Genomic DNA, 25,145 nt, shown 5'->3' with positions numbered 1-25,145 from the left:
TGTTATTTTTTTTTTGTGGTCAACTGTATGACATGGATTATAGTACAATCCAGATTATTCTGTGAAAGGTTTAATGAGCACTACCCACACTGGCTAGATGAGAAGGTGACTACTTGTAAGAAAAACAGAAGATGAATTTCAGATGGCCAGTGTTGTCAGGCAACAGCCCTTTAAAAATCAAAATTAATTAATTTTGTAAGAAAGAATAGTTACTTCAAGAGGGTCATGCATGGCAAAGGAAAAAGTGCTATCTAGTGGGACAATGTTCAGCCTTTTTTATTAGCATCCCCACCTGCGGAAGTTTCACAAAGCTAACTGGCATCACAACTACCACACAGCCAGAACTATTAAAAAAAGATTCCCAAAGTTTAGTATCTAAAAACCACATTGCAACACAGCTCTATTCAGGCATCCAATTGACCTCATTTCCTTTAAAAAGCCCATACAAAAGTCCTTTGTATTTTTAACCATTTCACATCCTAAATGACAGAGGATTTTAGAAGGAATAAAAGAAAACACAGAAGTGATGGCTCAAATGATTCAACTAACATCAGCCCTGGGCTATTCACCTCCATTTTCTGTTACTGAACTCTCCAGCTTCTCAGAAAATAAGAATACCTGTCTCAGAAAATAAGAATACTCACTATATTAAGCACACACTAATTTTAAGACATCAAGAGCCAAAGGATAACAGATGTTAGGCCTAATTGATACTTACAATGTATCAATTCAGTCCCAATCAACTGGAAGCATTAAACAATGTGTCAACTATTCACTCAGTCAGCGAGGTATTTTAAATTGATTTCAGCTTCAGTAAAACTGCACCGCTGACAACAAACAACAGTAAAGGACCTGTGGTTTTCCAAGAAAATCCCAAGTCACCCTTTCTAACAAAGACAAACCATAACCAGCAACCTGGGATAGAAGCTCATATGGTAACTTTATGTTGTATACTTTTGAAAAATTAGGCAGTAACACCCTCACTATTTTTTATTAAGCACAAGTGCATGTGTTTTCTGATGTGCTACTCATAGTAGCCCACGGAACTCTTCCTATACCTGAAGCAGACCACCTCTACCTATTTTACTGTATTTGGGATATATTCATCCAAACATGAACCATATGTGGCCAGTATCTTGTTTGTCATCCAATACTGGATTCCTGCTTTTCAAAGTTCACACAGTCAAATGCTCAACACAACGAAGTATAAATAAAACATACATTTTATCAGCTTTATAGGCTAACCTATTTAGACCGTTAATTCTGTTTCAGCCAAATGGATAAAACTGAAGTCCCCAAAGATCTGTTACTGCTCACCAGAAGGGTTATACTGTGTGAAAACAGTCAAAACTCAAGCGATAGTTTGAGGGTTTGCTGGATTTAAATTATGTAATGTATCCTCCCTAACTGTGGATAACTGGCTAGCTGAAAAAAGGTCTCATAGACATAGTCCAGCTGGCTGGACAAAAATGCACATCGCCCTCAGCTTATCTGAAGTAAAGCAAAATACACTGTCTTTGGCTGTTTTTGTTACACAATAACAGGAAGATTTCGGTGGGAAAAGAATGTTGCAGGTGGGAACAGAAAACTACAGAAGAGAAACTAGGGGCGGGCTTGGTATTTAGGCAACTAACCAATAATGAGCTTAACTTTTGTAATACGTATGAGCTAATTATAACAAGGCATAAAAGGTGACTGTAAGGTACAATAAACGAAGTCTGCTGATCACTCATGTTGAGCGACTGTGTCTTCCCTCCGTCACGACAAATGGCGCCCGAACAGGGACCCTAGAGAGGGCTGAACCTGCGAGCCACGGTTCGACGGAGATTCGGGTACCGGTCCTGAAAGCAGCGCAGGAGGCGGAAGGGCACAGTTCCCGCGCCCGGGAGCACCTACAGAGGGTCCCGCCGGCCACGCGTCGCCGAAGTCTCGCAAAGGCTGCAACAGCGCTGATGAAGGTATGGAGACACAAGCGACGTACAATTTGCTCATATGCTTTTTAGAAAAGCGGAGCGTTCAGGACATAGATTGTAAAAAGGAATTACCCGGGTTATTAGCGTATGGGATAGCATCCGGGTCCCCCGCAGCAGCGGCGAGTGGCGGCACGCGGCCCGGCAGGCCCCTTCCCGGCTGCGGTTTCTCTCCAAGGCTGCACACACACCCACCCCACCCCCCTCCGATCGGCACCATGGCGATGCAAGCGGCCAAGCGAGCTAACATCTGGCTGCCCCCAGAGGTCAATCGGATCCTTTATATTCGGAACCTGCCGTATAAAATCACAGTGGAGGAAATGTATGATATTTTTGGAAATAAGGACCTATTCAACAAATCAGAGTTGGAAACACTCCTGAAACAAGAGGAACAGCTTAAGCTTCTCAAGGAAAAATACGGAATTCATTACAAACCCACAAAAAAAAAAAAAAAAAAAAAAAAAGTGCTTCAGATGTCCCCTACAAGAAATGGGTTTCTGCCTTGAACTAGCAAACATCTCTGTGCTTAAAGAGAAGCCTTTTTGCCTTGATGGAGATAATTCTGTATTCTGTATTTATGCAGTATTCTGAATGTGGAAATTGGTTGGGACTAGGAGGCTGGCTTAAAGGCATTTTGCAAACGGGATTATTATTTTTGATCATTATGTAATAATAGTTTTTTGATCAAAACCAGCCAAAATTATTTGTAAGCATTAGGCATATCTGAAGAGAATGCCTTTATTTGAATCAGCAGTTAAGGTGTAGTTTAGTCTGATGCTGTGGTTTTATCTGCTTCTGGTGAATTTTTGAAGTGATGAAATCAGAGATACAAGGTATACTAAGAGTTATGAGGTAATAAGGTAATAATCTAAGTAAGGGTGCTGTCTTTTATATATACAAGTGCAATATGCTTTTATGTAGCAGAGAGAAACTTTAACAATAATGTTGCTTGAGCGAGATGTGCATGTGACAGCTTGGGAAAAGGGCTATCACAACTGGAGTGCAACAGTGTTTCTATGTCTGGCAGAGTGAAATCTTTCAAGACCTGAGTTTAGACAGTCTAAAATTAATTGTTAGTATTCAGAAAACCCATCTTAAGCCTCTTTTGCTTACATAGTGTTATGGAAGTCAACTGCTATTGTAGAGAATTAATAATTTTTTAATACATATTAACAAATACTACTATTTTAACTTGAGGCAGTTGAGTGAGAAATACTCACGTGTAGCATTTGAGGGAATGTCAGCATAAATCGCACTTACAGTAAGACTGCATTTTTAATTACTGTACTTGTTAAGATTCAATGATGCCATAAGGCTAAGGCCTTTTATCACAGATTGGTTCTGAACTAAAAGGTGTGTGCACATGTAGATATGCACATTTGTGTTATTTTCCTTAATTGGCTACAAAATAATATAATTAGGTTGGGGACTAGATCTTGGGAATTTGTCTATTATACTTCTGTTTGTTAAGGAACGTGCATAATATACAGCAACCATGTAGGCTTGGCTTGTGGCATAGCTGTCAAATTTAGCATAGACATTCAGACAGATAAGCAACGTACTCTTCTTGTGTGTATCACCTACAAGCCATTATGGCTTAAGTGTGTAAATCTGTATGTAACTATTGAAAAATCCACTTATGAATGTATATAGCTTAGAACTAATTTTTTCCCTTTGTTAATTCTTTGATATCAATGAGGTATTCTTCAGAAAATGTATGGACTGGTTGGTTGCATAAGGGCAGTTGTTATTTGGACAGAAAATTGTTAATGGTCAGGGATTTTCCACTAAAATATTTGCAAATATTCCTAGTCAAACATCAGTTTGGTTTCTTTTTGGGTTTTGAGCTTGCATTAGTCCATGTTCAGAACTTTAAAACTACCTTTGAATTTTTTAAACTTTTTATATCACTGGAACAGAAAGAGCATCTAAATTAAAGCTTCAAGCTAACTTTATTTTTCAAGTATTTCTGGAATTATACTTCTGAACTGAGATTTTATAAGTTGGCTGTGTATTTTCCTGTGTTAAAACGCTGTTATTGAAAATGGTCAACCAAGCCTACGTCGCCCAAAATAAAAACGGGGGAATTGTGGATAACTGGCTAGCTGAAAAAAGGTCTCATAGACATAGTCCAGCTGGCTGGACAAAAATGCACATCGCTCTCAGCTTATCTGAAGTAAAGCAAAATACACTGTCTTTGGCTGTTTTTGTTACACAATAACAGGAAGATTTCGGTGGGAAAAGAATGTTGCAGGTGGGAACAGAAAACTACAGAAGAGAAACTAGGGGCGGGCTTGGTATTTAGGCAACTAACCAATAATGAGCTTAACTTTTGTAATACGTATGAGCTAATTATAACAAGGCATAAAAGGTGACTGTAAGGTACAATAAACGAAGTCTGCTGATCACTCATGTTGAGCGACTGTGTCTTCCCTCCGTCACGACACCTAACCTCTTGTCTAAATAAAGCGTATTAGACAAGATTCTAAGAGCTTAAGAAAATACCAACTCAAAAAGCTATACCCTAGAACCAAAAGGCAGTTTAAATGTTGGCCAGAACTCTTCATCTTGACTTCTTGGAGGTACTAGGAAATACATCTTTGACAATCCAGCCAAAAGTCAACACTTTAAGTATGATCTAATATGTTTAACGTTACTTAAGTGATTAACAGGTCATAACTATAAAACTGCCATTACTGCACCAGACACAAAATCACAGACCACTAAAACTGTATTTTTCTTCTACAGAGATAAAAGGAAAAGGCAGGGAAGATGGCTGCTCAGATTCTCAAATGGACTTAGGTCTTGTTTACTTGTTGATCTGGGCCCACATGATACCACAGGAGCTCCAGAATGAGAGCAGCCAGGTCCTTGGCATAGCCAATTTGAGCCATCATTTCCCACTCAAAATACATATAGAAGTACTTAAGAGAGTGGCAACAAGTAGCTGCTTCAGTTCCTTCGGTTCTTAATATTCAAAGAGCTGTAGCTTATTCCACAAATGCAGTTAAACAAAGAGGCTAACAGAGAATTATACGCTGCACAAAGTTCACAGACAGAAGATGGAGAAGTCAGAACTTTAACCCAGAAGTTTTTTCTGCTTGTCCACTTGTTTCCCTTTCATCCACATAAAGGGGAAAGACAAAAAGGAGGGGGGGGGGGGGGGGGGGGAGGAGGGGGAAGACATCTGAAGAACCAAAGCGTTAAGGGACAAGGGCAAAAAATTGATCTAGGCACCTGGCCCGCTCCTGCAGCAGAACAAGGAAGTAAATGAACATTCACCGGATTTTGATTAATTCTAAACAGAACAGAGAGCCTGTGTATGCTATTGCTTAGAAATAAGTTAACAAAGCAGACACGACTTTAATTAGACAAACTTGGCAACAAAATTACTGGGAATTAGGTTTATAAAACACCTAACATCTGTCCTGTTCTTCAGATTTAAATAAAAGCAAATCCATCACCTTTTGTAGGCACTCCAATCCAATTTAAATAGCGTGTCAGCTTCTTCGAGATGTAGGTTTTTCCTCTTGCTGGGAGACCCACCATGACAATCAGAGTAGGACAGTTGGTCATGCATACTGAAACAGAAAAATAGAAAACTAGGATTTACCATTATCATTCCCACAAAGCAAAGGCTTATATTGCAGCAGAACATTACAATCCATGTGCTCTCTGAGGAAGTGACCGTTCAAGCAGCTCATGCATGGTGTCCCATTATTTCAGGGGGTTTCTTCAGGAATGCAGTGGACCTAACCAGGTTTCTTATGCTGTGTTGAATTTTGGAAAGGCGAGTCAGTGGTAGTGCAACGCTGGACATGTAAGTTGTACACAGGCAGAAGACAAGGAACCTATGTACTTGCATACATGTTCTAAGGCATACAAAAACGATTCCAAAAAAAGGACACTGACATCTTACACCCCTATGTGCCTCAGTTCAGTGCTTGCATTGAAAGGAAACAGCAAGGTGTATACAATTTTTAGATAATTTTTAAATTTGTAAGACAAGACCTCAAGACTGCTCAACCTTTTCTTGGTTTTAAGCAAAACAAGCATGACAGATGCAGCTTCATACATCATACTATGACATGGTACGTACTATTTATTATTTCTCCTTTCAATATTATTAACATAAAAATATCTTTTAAAACAGCTTATTTTGACTGTTCTATGGTTACTCGGAATAAAGCACAAGTATTCTACACAATCAAGTATAATAATCTGATAAACAGATACACATACAAAGGCAGAGTGTTTAAGTTTTTAAAAATAAACACTGCAGCAAGTTAAAGGGGTTGTATGTATAAACTGAAAACTTTTGAGGCATTTCCTTTCAAATGACAAGTTTTTGAACATTTTAATGGCACAAAACTATGGATACCTTGCATGAATCTACCACAGCTACAGGGGACTGCCTAAAAAGAAAGAAGATATTAAAGTAGTGCAAAGATACCACCAGTTCACTCCATCCCCTATTTCAATGGAAATTCACTTCTATACAATCCACAGGTGCATCAATTTCCCCAGTGTCTTGATAGAGGAGTTGTCAATTTGCCCCAAAAGATTACATTTCAGCGTTGAACAAGTCCCATCCCACAAAGTCACTTGCACCCATCTGGCACAACCACTCCACAGAGTACACTCATCAAAAAAGAACAAGCTGATTAGCAGAGACAGATGCACTTTCTTAAAACACACATTTAAAAGAAAAAAAAAAACAACCAAACCCATTAAAAATACACCACTTGTCACGAGAGAGAGTACCTAACTTCAAACCCATGAAAGGGTCTGCTACTAATGTGCAATGAGAGTTACAGGGAGCTGAATGCAAACCAAAACAAATCCACCCAAATATGTCCACGTCTCTGGAAGGACACTGAAAAAAGCCCTCTGAGTAAGCTCCTCTGTGGAGGAGCCTATGGACACAAAGGATAATGTTTTCTTGTCCCTCTTCCTCTTTGTCCTAAGTTCAAGCCTGTGAACCCCCTTCTCCAAGAGGGAGAAGGAAGTCTCTGGAGAAACAAAGTCTATGAAGCGCAGAGTACAGCGCTTCCTAAGCTTAACAGCTTTGCTTCTAGTTTTAAGGACAATAAAATAGAATACTGAGATGAGAAAAATCCCCGAGTCCCTCGAAACATTAAGGGAAGACACAGTTCTTCAAAGCCAGTTTGAAAGGTTCTTAACCTGAAATATCTAGCTCAAGTTTTAAACAATTTTCAAGTATAAACAGTGAAATAAGAGCTGTAAAAAATCAGGATGTGTAAGGAAAGGCTCTGTACCTCAGGTCCACCTGCTCTGCAAGGAGCTGTGCTAATTGGAACAGGCTTTTCTACACATTATGGACAGAATTTACTAAATAACATTATAACCAGACCTCCCTTCGGTATTTTCCCCCACTTCCCCTCCTGGGATAAGCGATACAAATTTCGCCTTCTCACAAAAAATTTGTCTTTTGGGAATGTAATGATAAACCTGTACTGGAACAAAATTTCATTTTGCAAAACTAAGGGCTAGGAAGCTACAGCCCCCTTAAATGGTTGCTTCACAGGTTACACCAACAACAGCTCCCTAAGCTAAGTTCTACTGCTTGCATCAGCTTATAATAGATCCTTCTCACTGAGCAGCAAACCAGACCAACACAACTACAACAACATGGAAGGTGGACATTTCCTTTCATTGTCACAGTCAACATGCAAGTCTGGCATCACTTGCACTTTTACGCAAATTTCCTCAAAGAAAGTACAAAAATTAAAATTGCCTTCATTAGAGCCCTATGCGTACAGTTTAACATGCACGCCTATTCTGGTGTTCTGATCACTGATATAGCAGAAACCAAGCGAATTATCTGCTGATCCCAATCAAACAAGTTGCAATCCCATTCTAATTAGGTGCCAGGCTGACTGAGAGCACTCTTCCTCTTTAAAGGCAGACACCAGTCAGACAGATGCCCTGCATACTAGGAGGAGGCACACCACTGATTCCAACAACCTTAAATATTCTGCTCTTACATAATGCCATAGCCCTGTAAACACCACTACACAATACATGGTGCTACAGCATATACCATCCATTAATGCTTGTTTTCGACAAGAGGACGTTAGTTTACAATCCAAAATTTGGGGCACTAAAAAATGTTTGGTGTTCTGGTTTATATGGCCAACAGTGGCTGCAGTCTAATACTGCTTACACAAGCAGCACTTAGTGACAAGTGCAGCTATGCATTTGGAACTAGAAGTCAAAGGCACGTTTGCTGGCCAAAACAGCAGAGGTTAACAGCTACATAAAAGCACACAAAGCAACTATTTTATTTATTCTGTATCTCAGCATAGCACCCTCAACAATAGGCATAAGACTCATCACAGCAGACACAGGTTTTTGTTTTCTTCCTTATGATCTTGAGTAATTAACAAAGCTTAATTTTGCTCATTAGTTCAGTAAAAAAAGTCAAGATCAGAACAAAACACAAAGTTCTGAGCATGCATTAAACACTCAAAACAAACCTTTCTCTCAACAAAATGCTGCCAACACTCACTGGAAGTGGTGAGAAATGTTCATTTCAATGACAGTATTTAAAATGTCAGCATCTCAAGACTTACACCTTCCTTTGAAGAAATGTAAGCAATTTTGACATGAGGAAATAGACTGATTAAAAAACTAAACAAACCACAAGTGACACATATCTAACTCTCAGAATAAAAAAGCCTCTTTAAGTTAATATTTTCCCAATGGCACAATGCTCAATTCCCCTTTTCACAGCACTTCACCATCCTTCACTTTATGCAAAGAACAATCTGCAGTACAGAAGTAGTTACAGTTACATTGGTGCAAGTTGCAGAGCCAAGGCAGACTCATAAGCACAGCATCCTCTCAATTCCTCATCACTGGATTGTCTGGTTTACCTCTCAGATTCTCTCTACACAATCTAGTCTCGAGAAAACAAACTCATTTTTTTAAACTGCTTCATGTATGTAACTCCTATGGGTTTCCAACAGCACCATTGTGTAAATGTGCTATCAACGTTTTGTTAATTTTGCTAGAGGAACATACATCTTGAGAACAGCAAAACAAAACTTACAGGGTTGTATGCCATCATTTTCTAAAGATGCTCTATGAGACTTTACTCAGTTTTTTTCTTTACAGTAGATGTTTGTAATATATGTATATAAGATCGCACATTTATAAAGGGCAGCATCAAAAAGAAATATGTTGCATCCCCTTGCTTAGAGGGAACACATTAAAAACATACCCAAAATACCAATGAAGGAAAATTGCCAAGTGATGAAGTGCATTAAAATTCAGTACTGCAATTTAAGGAGGTTGTGAAATCAAACTGGGACACTGAACAACCTACATCAGCTGTGCTGCATTTCATCAACACTCAAAACTCACAGTCTTGTGAAACCAGAGACAAGAGTCTGTACTTTTCAAGCTCACCTACTACCTAACATATTATCAGCTGCCCCTTTTTTCCACCCAAAATGAGATTTTGGTTTTTCTTTCTCTCTGTCAAATTTTTTAATTCAACTTTTAAGGTCAGATGCTTTTTGTATCAAGCTGCTACAGTAAGCCATCTGAAGTTTATGAAGGATTCTTGCTGTTTCTGTGGGCTTCGACTCAAGGCCTGCTCTCTGAAATCACTGTACTATTTAGAGGCTCATACAAAAATATCTTTAACTATAAACCAACACAACCACCCTTCCAAATAAGGCTACATGTTTTCTCTTATCACTTATCCAACTTAACTATTGCTAATCCATTTTTTCCTGCTCATCAATGATGATCAGTCACCTTTCATCACATCCCACAGTGATGAGTTCCTCATCCTACCACTCTTCCTGAAGAGCATCCTGCTTCTATACCAATGAAGTCCATGATCTTTTAATTTAGCTCTCCTCCTTTTGTCCAAATTACCGGTTTCCAACATCTCCTTGGTACAAGAGATTCAGAATTCATATTGTCTTCTAGCCAGCCTCATGCCACCAGCTGCTCCTAGCAGCTCTGCCATCCACTCGCTCAGGTTTACCATTTGCTTCCTACAGCTTTGATGCCAACAGCGATGGCCCCATCATACATCCTGATCCTCAGGCTACAGCTGGCTGTTGTCCTTACCTCATTTCTCCTTCTTTAGTTCCTAGGGTTGGGGGTACAAATACATATAAGCAGTGTGAGCTCAAAGGGTAGAGTCCTCTAGAGCAAAGATAATCTTCATTTGATACTTTTAGGGTTTGGACTTGATGTACATTCATACTGCTGTACAAACAGCAAATAAGAATTATTAGAATGACCAAATTCCAGGAGCTTTAGGGAACTAAAGCTGTTAACTTGGGGGGGGGGGGGGCAGGTTAATGTTTAACCACAGGAAGTTCACTATCTATCTGTCATGCTACTAACATCCTCTGCTAGGCTCTCAAAACAACTTTCACTATAGCATACTTTGCTATTAATTTTTTTATGTCCATGTTTGTAGCCCACTGCTTGATTCACAGAGCTTGAAGCAAACTTGACAACAGATGCCAAAAGTAGCTTTAGTGCAACCTATTTACAGACAAAACCTTTCACAAAAGACCACAAAAGGTAAGTGGCAGTTATTAATAAAAATGTGCACTTCTGCTGTCACCAGTCTTACTTTGGAAGGTCATTTAGAACAGTTACCTTTGTTTTACTGGTCTCACTAGCTGTAAAAGCTCAGTCTGCTCAGTTGGCTGCACATGGCCAGAACTCCTCTTTGAAGACCTCATAATGAACAGACTAAAAGAACTAGCTCTTCAAAGCCCTGTGACAGCTAAAACCCTGGCACAGCTAGCCAGATTTCTTCTTCCCCAGATACTTACAGTTGCTACCACTTCTAGAAAATCACACTAAAACCAGCTAACCCAGATAAGTTCCTCTGAAGATGGATCTGCCAAGTCCTCCACTGAAAGTGTGCACAATTCTGCTCGCCCATCTTCTAGAAAGATAAATTAGAAGTAGTGCAGATAAAGGTTATCAGCATGAATGAGGAAATAAAAAACCCAACCAAAGGAGACTGAAAGAGTTCGTCTTGCTTAGCCTAGAAATTCAGAAGACATCAGAGCGACTAGCTTCACTGCTTCCACTGGAAAGCTACTGGAAGACAAGAAATCCACTTTCTACCTGAGCTTGTATTTTTTAACACAGTAACAGTTAACACAGTTACTTGTAGCAGCAGAGAACTGGAACTCCTCAATCCAACAGAGCCCCACATCACCCAGTCTGGGCAGTCTATCCTGAGCTGCCACAGCATGGCTACAGGGTCTGCAGGTCACACTGCCTCATCAGAACACGGGGCGATGCATGATACATGGAAATCTGAGGGAAAAGGGCTCCAAGGCACCTTTGCACAGAAAACAATGAAAAGCATTCTCAGTTTGGTGAAACAAGATAGATGGCTTTAACAAGGAAGAGGAAGTTCTGCTCCTCTCTAGGCTGTTTGTAATTCTTATGTATCACAAAGGACTGTAGACATGTTACAGGTAGAGCTGCAAGAGCAAATGTTTCCAAATCCATTTTTCTAGCAAAAAGGTTTTTTATTTACATCTCGGGTATCATAAATTATAGAATCCTACCAAAAAAATAACAGGTATGTTTAATAATTTTTACGTTATAGCCAAGATACACTAAATAATTCCACCAAGAAGACTCTGTACACCACCAGATTATATTTGACCAACATGCAATTTTGTTCTTGTGGGCTGGTTTTTTTTTTTCTTTGTAAAACAATATCTATGTGGAAGCTGTAACAAGTGTTATTTTATTTGGAAAAGAGTTAAGGCTAAAATAAAGCATTCTTCTTAGCATGTTTACAAAAGCAATTATACACACTTTCTGACCCTTTTCCTAGTGCAGCATTCACATACTATCCTCCAGACGCTGAAATAATTCACACAGAAACACATGCCTGCTTCCCTAGCAGAAACCAAGAAAGTTTGGGCTTTTTTTTAGCAAGGGCTGGACCCAAGCAAGAGCAGAGGTGAGGGGAAGCAGCCCAAAGACGCCAGCCATGCCAGCAGAGCCCTCAGCTCTTTCTGTCAGCGCAGCCTTTTTGCATGACAAATAAAAACAATTCCGCAGGACAAAGCCCCTTTTGTCTGCAAAACTGCCTTGTACTAGACCTCAGTTATTTAAGTAAAGGGAGGGGGAAAAAAAAAAAAAAAAAAAAAAAAAAGAGAGGCAAAGTTTGTTCACAAACTATGGTTTACAAACGCCACTGCGAAAGTCTTTAGAAGCTGATGACTTGGTTTGCTGCACCTCAAAATAAGGAAAGCCATTAACTCATACAACAGATGGCCTGATACAGCATTGGCCTTAAAAAGAAAAAAAAATACAAAACCAGTGACATTTTTAGGTCTCCCTTCAAGACGCACACACTGAACACAAATGCTCCTTGGAACCAGAGCGTTTTAAAAACACAAGACGCCAAACACCAACAAAAGTAACTAGAAAAGACACTCTGGCCAGCCAGGCTTTGCCGCCCGGCGCTGGGCACTCACTGCTCCAGCGGCTCCGGGGGCTTCTGCCTCCCCCGGGGGCTCAGACCAACCGCCACGGGGCACCGCGACCGCCCGGCTCCGCGGCCCCGAGCACCGGCCCGGCCAGGGGCACCGCTGCACGCGCTCCAGCTCCACAGGCGCCTGAGAGCCCGGGCGAGGGGCTCGGCCCTCGGGGGGGCCGCTAACGGCGGCGTGGCCCGCCTGGCTCCGGCCCCTCACGCCGCTCCCCTCGCACCCCGACCCCGTCGAGACCGGATCGCCCCGGGGAGGGTCTCCCCAGGGCCCAGATCACCCACTGCGGCCCAACCGCAGAGGAGCAGCGGCCGCCCGGGGCTCCCGCTGACAGATACCGCCCGCCGGGGCTCGGCCAGCGCGGCCCCAGCAGACCCCCGGCCCGCTCACCACCGCGCTGGGCGCTGTGCCCCGCCGGCAGCCCGTTGTCGTAGGGCTCCCACGTCTTCTGCAGCGGGTTCTGCGTGAGCTCCCGCGCCCGCGACGCCGCCGCCATCCTCGCCCGCCTCCCCGCTCCCACTGCAGTGGCGGCGGGCGGGGCGGCACCGCCCCCTGAGGCGAGGCCGGGCGCGGGAAGCTGCAGCCCCGCGGCTGCCCCCGCCCCGCCCGCCGCGGCTGCCCCGGCCCAAGCGAGGCCCTCGGCGGGCGGGCCGGGGGTCGGGGCCCAGGGCAGCGCGAGGCCCCTGATGCGGCGGGGGCTTCGCGGCCCGCCTCGCCCCCAGGCCCGAGCGGGCAGCAGTCTGGCAGGCCGAGGCCACGCAGTTTCTTTCCCCCACATCGCCCGAGCGGGGCCGGCGGCGGGCTGCGGGAGGAGGGTCGGGCAGGGCCGCCGGCCGCTCGCGGGGTCAGCTGCGGGCGCCGGTGCGCTGCGTCCGAACGGCCCTTTCCTAAACCCTAAAACCAGCACGGTCAGGGAGTGCGCAGCATGCTTTAAGAAGCCATGCACCGAAGGGTAGATGCTCCCCATTAAACTCTATCTTGGCCTGGAGGCTACATTAGTATCAATGCAGAAAGCCAACAACAGCTTTCCCACACCTTGTTTAGCTACCCAAAAAAACCCCCAAGCCACCTTTCTATTCACAAGTTACATTGGAAACCTCCTGTGCTACAGCAAGAGCAGTGGTGTGGCGAAATAAAACATCCAGCTGTTGCAATTCCACATCAGCTTTGCAAGTGAGAGAAGCCCAGCTAACAAACAGGGCTGGGCAGTCCTAAGAAAGCAAGTACATCCCCATTACATAAATCTCTACATTTCACAGGAGATAAACGCAATACACTGAAAACACATTAGTGAAGTGCAATATGCCCTTTCATCATTATTCACTCTGTTATTATGACACTGGCCTAAACAGAAGTGAAGATCAGTACATTTATTTTTTTATGCTAGTCAGACTGAGCACCTGGGGACCACTTTTAGTTTTTCTATTCTACTACAAGCTAAAACATAGCTTTCCGAGCAACAGAAAAATCAGTTATCAGACATTCATTGAGATGCCCTGGGAAAGTTAGCACTGTTTTTCCAAAACCATGTTTGCCTGACCTCTCCTTCCCTCTCTTCAAGTCTGATTACAGTTTTCAGCTGTAGGTGGCTGCACTATATTTTTTACCCTAGCATTTTCTTCCTGATTTTGTTTAGACAGCCAAACCAGGGAGGGGCAGAGTTACAGGGGTTACATTACAACAGTCAGAAAACTAGGAGCAGAGACGTGGAAGGTTTTGAACACTTAAAAGCTTCTTCGTTTCTTCTATGTATTTACTTCCAACAGTTGCCAAAAGAGTTGGGAGCAGGAACAGTTTAATCCGTGTTCCAGGTTAATCCCAGAAGCCTGTCTCCAGTGGACACACAGAACATTGAGACAAACTCATGGCTGACTGCAGGGTAAAGGACGTACACACCTTGCTCCCCTGATCACAGCAAAGCGTGCTGCCACCAAGATCCTCCAGCTTTCCCAACAGTGCCTCCAGTAAAGCCAGGCAAGTCCATAACAGATGTAATATTGACAGAAATAAGAGATTAACAGGAGTGCTGACTAACAAAATACACTTCCCAGGCTTCTTTTACATACATTAAGTAGAAAAATGTATGAAATCCTTCCAGTCTCCAGAAACAAAGTTTGTATCTCCTTTCTGCAAATCCATGCACATGAACTGAAACTCCACTCAAACACCTGCCTCGCAGCTGAAAACACTGACCTCATGTTGTTCACACAAGAACAGAATTTTTCAGAGGTCTGCAGGGTGACTTACCACATTTCTAAGTCTTGTCCCCCAAGCATGAGGCACTCCACCAGCAAACTCCCTTCTTTCTCAGGCAGATTTAAATCAGTGGCACCTGCACAAAACTTAAGTAAGGGTTTATCCCAGTGTTTGCAATGACAGAGGTGTGCATGGACACCTGCTAGCCTTTATTTTTGTAAGGTAAAGACTTAACATGTTTGTCAACAATCAAGCTGATCTTGTTGATCAAACTTATTGAAGGGTTAAGGGTGTTTTTTTGTTGTTTCAATAACCTCAGTGCAGTAGTGAGCTATTTGACTGAGGACACAGAGAAAGTAAATACAGAAATCTTATATCACTCCTGAGGTCTCATTTCAAAACACGCTTTTCAAGGATGCTACATTCAATTCCTAGAAAAAGAACAAATAAAAATTGCTCATTAGATTCCCTATAAATGACAAAGATCACCTTCTGCACAATCACATTATCATCAACCGCTGTCCTAACACAAAGGCTTGAGAAGCAGAGCTGATTCCTGCAGGGAAACCACGAATAAGCCTTTACTCCTTGGAAGGCTTTTACCCAAAGCTTCTGCTCTCAGGGCCATGCAGAGCTGAAAGCTCACCTGAAAAAACACCTCTCTGCAGAGGCACACCATCGAGGGGAAAGGCAGTCTTGAAAAATGAACTGCTGCACAGAACAGAAGGTGTTTGAGCCAAGTAACAGTGTTATGCTTACTCTTTTCAAACGAGTGACTGACAAGACTGGAAACTCTTAGGGTTTAATGCATACAGCAAGTGATATAATTATTTCTGAGACCAAAAGAAAAGAGACTGAACCAAGGCTTTTGTTTGATCATACTGAAACTATACTTTGTATCTGTAAATAAGCTGTATCATATGGTAACCATATAATACAAGTTCCACAATATCTGCTAGCCACTTTTGCCCATCTCATTTCCCTAATGAAAGTAAAGCTTTCATTTTATAGCCTGACAGCCTATAAAACATCCATAAACCACCCAACACATCTGCCTCCTGGCTTTCCACCATCACTATAGTAGCACCAGCTCACTACTTGGAATAAGAAAAGACTATGTTCGGTCCTCCAGGTGCCCACACTCTCGCCACACCAAGCACAGCAGATACAGGTCACAAGAAAACAGTTCACAAACCCTTCTGCTGCACAGGAGATTCAAAAGAGATCTGTAAAATGATGAAAGGATACACAGACACAGCCAGAGGTCACAGCATGTGGTTTATATGCTCAGGACGACCGCAAAGGAGTCCCCACACTGTGCCAGGCCCTGAAGTTGAGCACATGAGATGTTTTGGTGCCACACTTACAGTGCTCACCAGACCACGGCAATATCCTGTCCCTGCTCTCCCAGCAAAGCATCAAGCAGCTTTGGGGGGAAGTTCCTGGAACACAGAGTACAACTTTCAAGATAAAAAGCTGCTAAAGCAGAAGCTTCCCAATTCCCCCGTTCTACTGCCAGAGTTTACAACAAAGCGGTGCTGTTAGCTGTGCTTTCCAAGAAATGGAGCAGCACAGTCAGTCAAACTTGGAAGAACTCACCTCGCGCCTGTACACAATGCAACACAAACTGGAGATATCTACAGAAACCGAGCGCTACAGCAGTTCTCCTCCGCCGTGCACGCCAGCGGGGACCGCGGTGAGCCGCCCTCGGCTTGCGGAAACCCTGCGGTTACCCTCAGCTCCCGGCCCGCCCGCAGCGTCGGGGCGACCGGCTCCGCGACGGGTCCCGCCCGCGCCCGCCAGGCGGCGCCCTGGCACCGCCCGGAGCCCCTTGGGCGGCGGGCACCCCCCGGCGGCGGCAGGGCCAGCAGCATTGCTGGGGCGGGGGGGCAGGGCGCGAGGGCGTGCGCCCGCAGGGCCCCCGGCTCAGGCAGCAGATGCCTCAGGCACTGCGAGACCAGCCGAGGCGCAGCAGATGGCCTGTACCCAGTCTATCCCCCTGGAAACGTGCAGTAATTCACTCCTACATTTCAGGAACATACAGCTAAGTCGCACTGTAAACACTGTGCCAGGAGCTATCAAGGCCTTACAGAAGGCCAGCATGAAAATACACCAGCTCTTGGCTTTTATGCATCTAAGTGTGCTTAACGTTACAGTTAAGAGTGCTGAAGGTTACAAGTCAGAGGTTACAGAAAGCTACAGGGAAGAAAAGTCTATCTACTAATCCCCAGTGATTTACTCAACCAAATGGAAAAATATGTATCAGAAGGGCAGTCCACACTCAGAACTAAATAACCCCATTTCCTTCTAGATATTAAACAACAACAAATCATATTTCATTATTAATCTAATACTTAAATTCTCTTTCCACAATGGTCATGAATAAATTTTTTTATCCCTTCATTATCAGCTACTTACTCACCACTTGGAGAAAACCAATAGTGTCTGACCCGTACACACACAACTGTCAGTAAACAGCTGGCAAAAACCTAAATCCAAATGATCTCTGCTGCAACTGGCAGGTTACTGTTCTAGCTAGAAGTAACAAACAGAAATTAGTTTAAATGATTCCATCTTGAAAACATTTTCTACATATTGCAGTGCTGAGAGGAGGAGAGATCAGGGCGAAAGGCCTTATTCCTCCTTTAAGAAGGTATATAGAAAGGGTGGGCTGTATGCTTGCCCCAGCTGGCAGCTACTCTGAAAGACTTCAGCCCCACAGCACAATACACATTTTGTTTCAGTACAATTTAAGGAGGTACAGAGGAAACAGAATTTTGCATACACACATTATTCAAGAAATACAGACACACACCAGCACAGGCTTCAGCCACACACATATCTTACATGCCCAGCTTCAACATCCAACCAGTGCTCCCTGATTCCACATGGACTAGATGGCTCTGACCAGCTAACTGGCAGCCTGCTATGCTGCATCATGGTATTTGTATAAAGCATACAGGATAATTCCTATTGAACTTATAATTGATTTTCTCTTTCAGTGAACAACAACAACAACAACAAAAAGAGACATCAGGTATACCTTCAGCAGGCTCACGGCAGTCCTTCATCAGCCAAAATATATGCAGCTGGAAGCATCACCAGAGAACAGAACAGCCAGCGACAGCTATCTAATATACAAGGCTGTTACAACACTGCAAGCCAATTAAAAGAGATGGTGACCAAATGCACAACTATGCTTCACCCTTTTTGTTCACAAGTAACAGCATTCCAACATTTCAAAACTGGATTTCAGGTCATATGGGAGAGATTTCCTCCCATGCACCTTATAGGCTGTAATGATGATGGGTTTTGTTTCGACTAAGCACTTGTTACAATGCTCTTACATGGTGAAAATTACCCAGAAGCTTTTTCTGGGTAATGACAGCACCCAAACTTGCAGCTGCACCAAATTTCCACTATAATGACCAAAATTCCTGTAGAGCAGGTGGGACACTTGGCCTGTTCGATCACATCCTTTATTACACTAACACCTCAGCAGGTGACAGACTGCTCCCTCCCCCAGGTAATGCGTTGTATTCCTGAAATACAGATCAAGCCTGGCAGGTTCTTCCCTCACCGTGGAAGAGGAGTTCTTAACAACCTGCCCTATAACACAATGCCAGTCTGCTAGATATGTTATTACCTTTGTAAGGCAAGTACTAACTCAGCGTTGCTCTTCAACTGCCAAGGAAAGCTAGAGATAAAGGAAGCTGCACTAGCAACCAAAAATGTGGCTCTCTTCCTTCAGGGCTACTTCTGAACTCCTGGATGATGACAAAGACTTGGGAACAGTCGTCCTGCAGCAGAGATCCCTCACAAGAGTTGAAAAATTCTCAGCTTCCCACAGAGAACACAGTAAGCTCATTCCCGTGAAGATCTTAGCAAGCACAATGAGCAATCAAGGAAGGGAGATGTTATACTGTATGAGCAAGATTACAAACATTGATTCATGCCTTCTCAGTTCAGTTTCTCAGGACTTTTTGTTATGTCACCTTTGTAAGTGAAGGCTTCCTGTCTCCAGACTGCCTATGGTTTTCTTCTCAACCAAAAGTACCATCCTTTTTGTTTTCCCATAGAATATCCCAGGAGTCAATGCAACAAAAGTGACAAAGAGCCCAGTAAGTCCCCAAAAATTTCAAGCATCCCACATGAAAAGTTCAGCAGGTTCTTCATACCATCTCCACAGGTCCTTCCATTTAGGACTTGATTCCAAACCAGCTGAAACCACAAGGACCATGCCTTGTGATACATGGCCCTAGCACTCACTCCATTTCTTCTGAGCAACAAGTAAGTTTATTACTGGCACCACCCACTTCATATTCTATTTCCTATCACTGCCTAAAGGGAAAAAGTTCCAGTTGTCTTGAAGTAGACTGCTACATCAAAGGCAAGCAAAGCCATTAAGAATTCAGAACTAAAAAAGAATCTGCCCTCAGCAATACACATCTTTAGAAGTTATTTTCTAAGAGTTCATTTTACTATTAGACTTCCTGGCTACAGATAATCTACTAAAGAGATTGAGGGGGAAAATAAAGGTGTGTAATCATGCTTTATATGAGAATAAGCTACTGTTACAAACAAGAAATCTCTTTGGTGCTAATTATGGAATAGATTTAAACAACATCCAATATCCCACACAGACAAAGCTACATAAACACAGATACTAGACAGATCCCTTAAGCTGAAACAAAGTAATATTCCTTAGCATAGGTAAGGAAAAGAAATCATCCAAACAGAAAATGCTGGTATAGAGTAAATCAGAGTGAAAACAAGTTCCCATCTACTCTAACAATCATCAACCCATCTGATACAAGGGAAGGTCTGACAGGGTTCAGGCACTCAGGAGCCTCACATCATACTTCTTTGGCTGGAGAGAGGGCTAATTCCCACACCAATTTGCATTCATTATATTTCCTTCATCGTCCACTGAAACATTGTGATAGTTATTCATCATGTATGCAAAACAGTGGCGTATCAATTACAGCAGTGTTTAGGCATGGCTTGATTCCAGCATAGTTATGTGTTATCAAAATCATGACAACCTAACGATCAGGAAACAAGTACTAACTATATGAAGATTTTTATTGTAAGAATTGTACCAATAAAGTCTTGGATAGCTTTCAACAGAACCCACACACTCTATTAAATGCATACAAAATCTATCAGACAATCTAACATTGCTTGGGAAGATACAGGTTATCAGCAGAACATCATGTCACCAACGCATGGATTGCACGAGAGCCCCAGAGCATAGACTGAGATTCACACACAGTATTACCAAATTTTTAAAAAATATACCTCACTGCACTGTCTCTGTTCTTTCATTATCTTTATGTGAACCATTCATGAAAGCATGGCCAGAGTATTTTTATTATTTCTAAATACATAAAAATTTAGTTTAGACATTTATCACATCTCAGAAGAAATAATCGCTCTATTTTAAACGCAGGAGAAACCCAGTGTCTGGAGATAACCCTATCAATGCAATGCCATTGTGCTCATGCAAGGAGGTTTACTGTGTTAAGGCTAACACAAGGCACAGATTTAAGGCTGGTCTGCACTAACTGTATTCTTTAAATCTGAAGTATAAATAACTAATTCTTTACAGCTTCAGTCCCAGCAGTCACCCCCCACCTTTACCTCTGAGAGAACACTGAAATTACTTCCTTGAAAAATAGGCCACATCCTCAAGTGGTGCTTCCAGGTATTAAATTTATAAACTGGGCTTAAAACTCTTTCCATTGTCAGAGGATGAAGCAACATTTTAAATCCTCCTGTTATGATGCAACATAAAAGAAAGATGACATCCATTATTCATGTTTTTAGAGTGCAACCCAGTGTTAAAAATCCCTTTATAGCTTACTGTATACCAGGGACTTCAAACTACTTACATGAGGGGCATGTGCTTCTAAGTAGCACAGAAAGAGGACATTAAAATACATGGCATTTGCACAAATTGCCTATTTACATTCACAGGGCTAGAGGCTAACTGAAAATGCTGAGTTTCCAAGATGGTCACTGTGCTGAGGACAACCGTGCCTACACACTGTTCTGGTAGCATCTGATGTTGTTACTACAGCAACAGCACATACAGCCTTACACAACACCTGGACTGCTGGTGGCGTGCCCTGATACGCTCTCCTCTTCCTTGGAAGTGTGATACGGCAACAAGTCTGCTTCTCCACCGCTGCATCAGTTGCCTGGAATCCATGGTACAACCCCAGAAAACCAAGGCTTGATAAATTTGTAATATCTGAAAGATAAGGAAAAGCAAAAACATACTTGTGGCCACTAGAATTTTGCCTTTGTGCCTCTTGAACCTGCATAAAACCAATCTCTACTAAGCCATCCAGATTGTCTCTATCACCTTAAAACTCTCTATTCCTTTCCGGTCACATAAGTGTATCAGAAAAACCTTGCCAGTTCTGACTCTGGGTTTGCTGTTACGAGCAAGAGTATAGTTAAAAGAAGCACAAGGAAAAGGTTGGCAGTTTTAAACAAAACAGACCAGCCTTCTCCATGCTGAAAGGCTTAGGAATTATGCTCATTTACAGCCAGTTTTGTATTAGATATTGTAACATTTATGATGTATACATTCTCCTTTCACTCAGCTAGGACGCTATGAATCCCACCTGTTTGCAGCAGCTACATGTAGGTTGCTAAATATAAAAAACAGCACAACAAGGGCAGCTGCTTTCTGAGAGTGGAACTAAAACACTTTACGCCATCTTTAAAACCAAATGCTATCAAGTAACTTCAGAAGTAGAATTTCTCAGGACAGCCACTTTAAAGAAAACCATTTGTAAAATGTATTACAGCATTAGGAGGTTGTCTGATGAGCTGGAAAAGGGGAAATGTATTGATAATAAAGAGTACACAGAATTTGCATGTGATCCAAATGCATGAAGTAAGCCAAGTGAATTATAAAAATCATGAAGGCTTTGGGAAGAAGCCACTGGTCTGGTATCAGCATTTTAAAAGACAAGAGATAAAAAGAACTTAGGAAGCACTGTCTGGGGTTGGAGGCTTGAAATATTGAATGACTACCAATGGAGAAATCAAAGAGAAAAAGGCCAGGAGGAAGCTGCCAGACTGGGTGACAAACAGAGGTGTAGGGTGCATCTGTGAGTCATCAGCACATAACAGAAGTCAAAGCCATGTGAACATCTGAAATAGAGCATGGAGGCAAGAGCAAGACAAGGTCAAATTGTGGGAGGAGGAGGAGGAAACACCGGACCAGGGATGGGGGGAAGAGCATCATGAAAGAAAGAACAACAATCTGTTAGAAGGAGCAGGTACTGTGCAAAGAGGTCACAGAGAACAGCAACAAAACAGGGGCATTCAAACATTTCAGTGACAGTAACAACATGTACATAGACAAGCACCCAAAATGGGCTCTGGGGAGGCTAAGGTAGAGGTTGTACCACCTCACGTTGTAAGAGGGACTAGACTTGGCTCAGAGCTAGAACAAACAACAAAAAAACAGGGGTGTGGGGGGGTGAGACTAGAGTTAAAGGTCCAACAGAGTATAGTTCTCCAGCATATATTACCATATGGTATAAGTAAGTCGTTAAGGAAAAAGCCCATGGCAATGGAAGCAAAAGCAAATGAGTTAATGGGGCAGTGACTGGGCCTGAAGTCTTCTACACACACCACAGTTACACTTGGTTTCATGCACGTCCTGTAGGCAACGGAGACAAGGAAGCAAGTTTTTTTGAGTGTAAAGAATAAATCCCTCTGGAAAGACAGCATGGAAAACTGACACTGACACAAGGAGGAAAAAAACTCACAGCATGTGATGCCAGCTGCCTCTGGAAATATTTTTAAGCTTTATGAAAGAGGGGCATATTCATCCAAATAAAAAGACAAGCAAACTAGAACAAAGCTTCTCAGAAGCTGTTGGTGACAGAATTTATAATAACAGCAAAATTAATCTTAATTTGGCAAAGTGTAATGGTGTCATATAGTCTAAAACCTAGTGCTGAAGGGGAAAAAAGATACAGGCCAGACACATGGAGATCCAGATCACTGGTGAATCTCTGTCTTCAAAAGCCTCAGGGCAGATTTCTCATTTTCAGTGTATTTTGCAAGTACAGCTCGATGGCTTATCAGCTTCCTCAGACTAACAAGATCAATATGTAGATGAAGAAGCTTAATAAGGATAATAAAATTATGACAACCAAAATAATCTAATTTATGGAGTGCAGACAGACTAAATGACACAAATGCTACAAATTAAAGCTCTTGCAAAAGGAAACATTTATCAAGTGAGTCACCCGCATAATATTAGTAAAGAAAACTTTTTTAAACAAAACTCCTGAATTCTCTTTATATTAAAAAAAAAAAAAAATCAGCACAAGAAAATAAATTCTAAAAAATTATTCAGGTGTGCTGAAGGCCTTACTCTGTCACATACAGCATGTGTGACAGCCTTTGGCACCAGAACGTATAAATACACATTCAAAAATTTAAATATAAATTGAAAGCTAAACATATACTGGATATAAAGGGTTTAAAGGATGTAAAGATGGAAAACAAAACAAAAACAAACAAACAAACAAACAAAAGAATCAAAAGCAAATATGCACACCAGCCCTCACCCTTGCCACTTCCAGTGAAACACCAGCTGTCCAGGCTTGCTGGCTCCAGCCACGGCACAGTGGGTTGGTCTGTGTCCTCCTCAGGTCTCCCACTCACCACCAATGATGTCTGAAGCCACTGACTGATTTGAACCTTATTTGACATGGGATAGAGGTCTCAGAAACACTAGTCTCCTACATTTTAGTGACAACCGGCTACCAAGAGAGACAAGCTGCCCTGCCAATGCTCCCAAACTGCTTTGACCTGTCCCATCAGACACAAGATGGACACCAGGTAAGCCCAAGTCCTTGGAACTGACCCAACCTGGGTAAGAAAAAGCAAGTGCAACCCCAAGACATAAATCCACAGGAGACATCTCTTCCAGAACTGCTTGAGTTTTAAGCTCCTGTATTCTAATCCCTGAACAGAGCATGTCTCAGAAAAAAAAAAAAATCAAAACAAACAAACAGCTAGATCAGTCTCCTACCCAAAATGAGTAATAAGCTCAGCTCTAACAGGAGCACTTGTTTCCTCCACAGCAAGGGCTGCCTTGCTGCTTTTTTTCCCCATCCTCCTCCTTCGCCCCATCAGTCTGCCTCTCTGACAAGTAATCTGAAATTTTTTAATTGAAAAAGGTCACGAACCCCTGAGATCTCCCCATTGTTTTGGGGAAACCAGTTTCACACTGTTAGTAGAAAAATGACAAAGCTCTTCTATTTTTTCCCATCCCTAATGCAGAAGGTAAATGTTGCAGAGCTCCATGTTTAAGAATATCCATAGGGTTCCCATGAACAACAAATTATTGTTGGTTAATAACCACCAACATCATTTAGATTTCAGGGATATATGATCATAAAAGAAAACATAAAAGGAAGAAAAAGCTAGCTTTAAATCCACATATTGTTAAGGCAATGATAATCAGTCAGAAACCGTTTCAGACACATTAAACCAACTCCTGTTTGTTGTGCTCCTTGATTAATTTATGTCAAAGGGGGAGGGGGGGTGTAGTCATATGGAAGTTTTTAACTATAAATAAATCACCACAAATACTTTGTCCCTTGCATCCTTTGATTTAAACTACCCACTGGTAAACTGTATATAATCCAGTTGATGCTTAAGGAAACCTTCCTATTTACACAGCTAAAATACAGGCAGGATCAAACCAAACCTCTGCAGTTTCAGCACAGGCTAACCCACCTAACAAAGCACGCTGCTGTCTGTAGACTGAGAAATAATTCATATGTTATATCTTTTGAAATGGATTCACAACACAAGTGGCTTTTCCCAGGAAGGCAGAAACAGCACATCTAAGTCACTTTTAGATGTCACTTCAGTGATATGTACCAGCCCCAGAACAGTCCTGCAGCTGGCAGGGGCACGTCATGTAACTCTGGAAGAGAACAGCCACCAGGGAGCCCAGTCACAGCTCTCTCAGCAGCCCAGCGATTCCTGGCACCAAGGCACAACATGCCTGAATCCAGCTCCTAAACCATGACACAAAAACTTGATACTATGCAGAAAGATAAGAAAATTCATGTTCTGAAAAACAGTTGCTCAGGAACATGTTAGGTCATCAAGTTTAGAGTGAAAAAGGGAGATAAGAACTGTAAACTCCCATTCTGATTTACCCTTTCCTAACACCTTCCACTTGTGCATGGCCTGTAAACAAGGTGGTAACGTAGTGAACCTGGAAACTAATGCCACACAGTCATTTCAGATGTCCAAGGAACTAGTCGCACTGAAACTATACCGACACATACAAATTTAAAGCTGTAACAGGCACCTTATTTCCACAAGGTCACTCATGACAAATCCATCCCAATTTATTAATATTACAAAACAACCCTTTTACCCATCAGATGGGTAAAAGTTAGCT

At 42.3% G+C, this 25,145-nt stretch overlaps 1 protein-coding gene across 14 annotated transcripts in view; it reads right to left on the bottom strand.

Annotated features, from left to right (window-relative positions):
• The window catches only part of PFKFB4 (6-phosphofructo-2-kinase/fructose-2,6-biphosphatase 4), a 55,942-nt gene that overhangs the window by 26,787 nt on the left and 4,010 nt on the right, over positions 1-25,145 (bottom strand). For 2 of the 14 annotated variants that reach the window (XR_008821859.1, XM_056338830.1), the window contains exons 1-3: positions 22,240-22,329; positions 20,790-20,942; positions 5,435-5,551 (exon numbers count right to left, since the gene is read on the bottom strand). Coding sequence is in view for 12 of the 14 variants with exons in the window: in XM_056338830.1 (XP_056194805.1) it covers positions 5,435-5,551; positions 20,790-20,942; positions 22,240-22,276 (307 nt within the window). In the remaining 2 variants the exon portion in view is untranslated. Of the gene's footprint in view, positions 1-5,434; positions 5,552-6,351; positions 6,374-12,880; positions 13,023-16,285; positions 16,415-20,781; positions 20,943-22,239; positions 22,330-23,289; positions 23,423-25,145 lie in introns of those variants that run through there. The other 12 variants (XR_008821860.1, XM_056338833.1, XM_056338832.1 and 9 more) reach the window with 9 other exon arrangements.

Source organism: Falco biarmicus, chromosome 4 (assembly GCF_023638135.1).
Source record: "Falco biarmicus isolate bFalBia1 chromosome 4, bFalBia1.pri, whole genome shotgun sequence".
NCBI lineage: Eukaryota > Metazoa > Chordata > Aves > Falconiformes > Falconidae > Falco > Falco biarmicus.
This window is presented reverse-complemented; position numbering and strand designations above follow the sequence as displayed.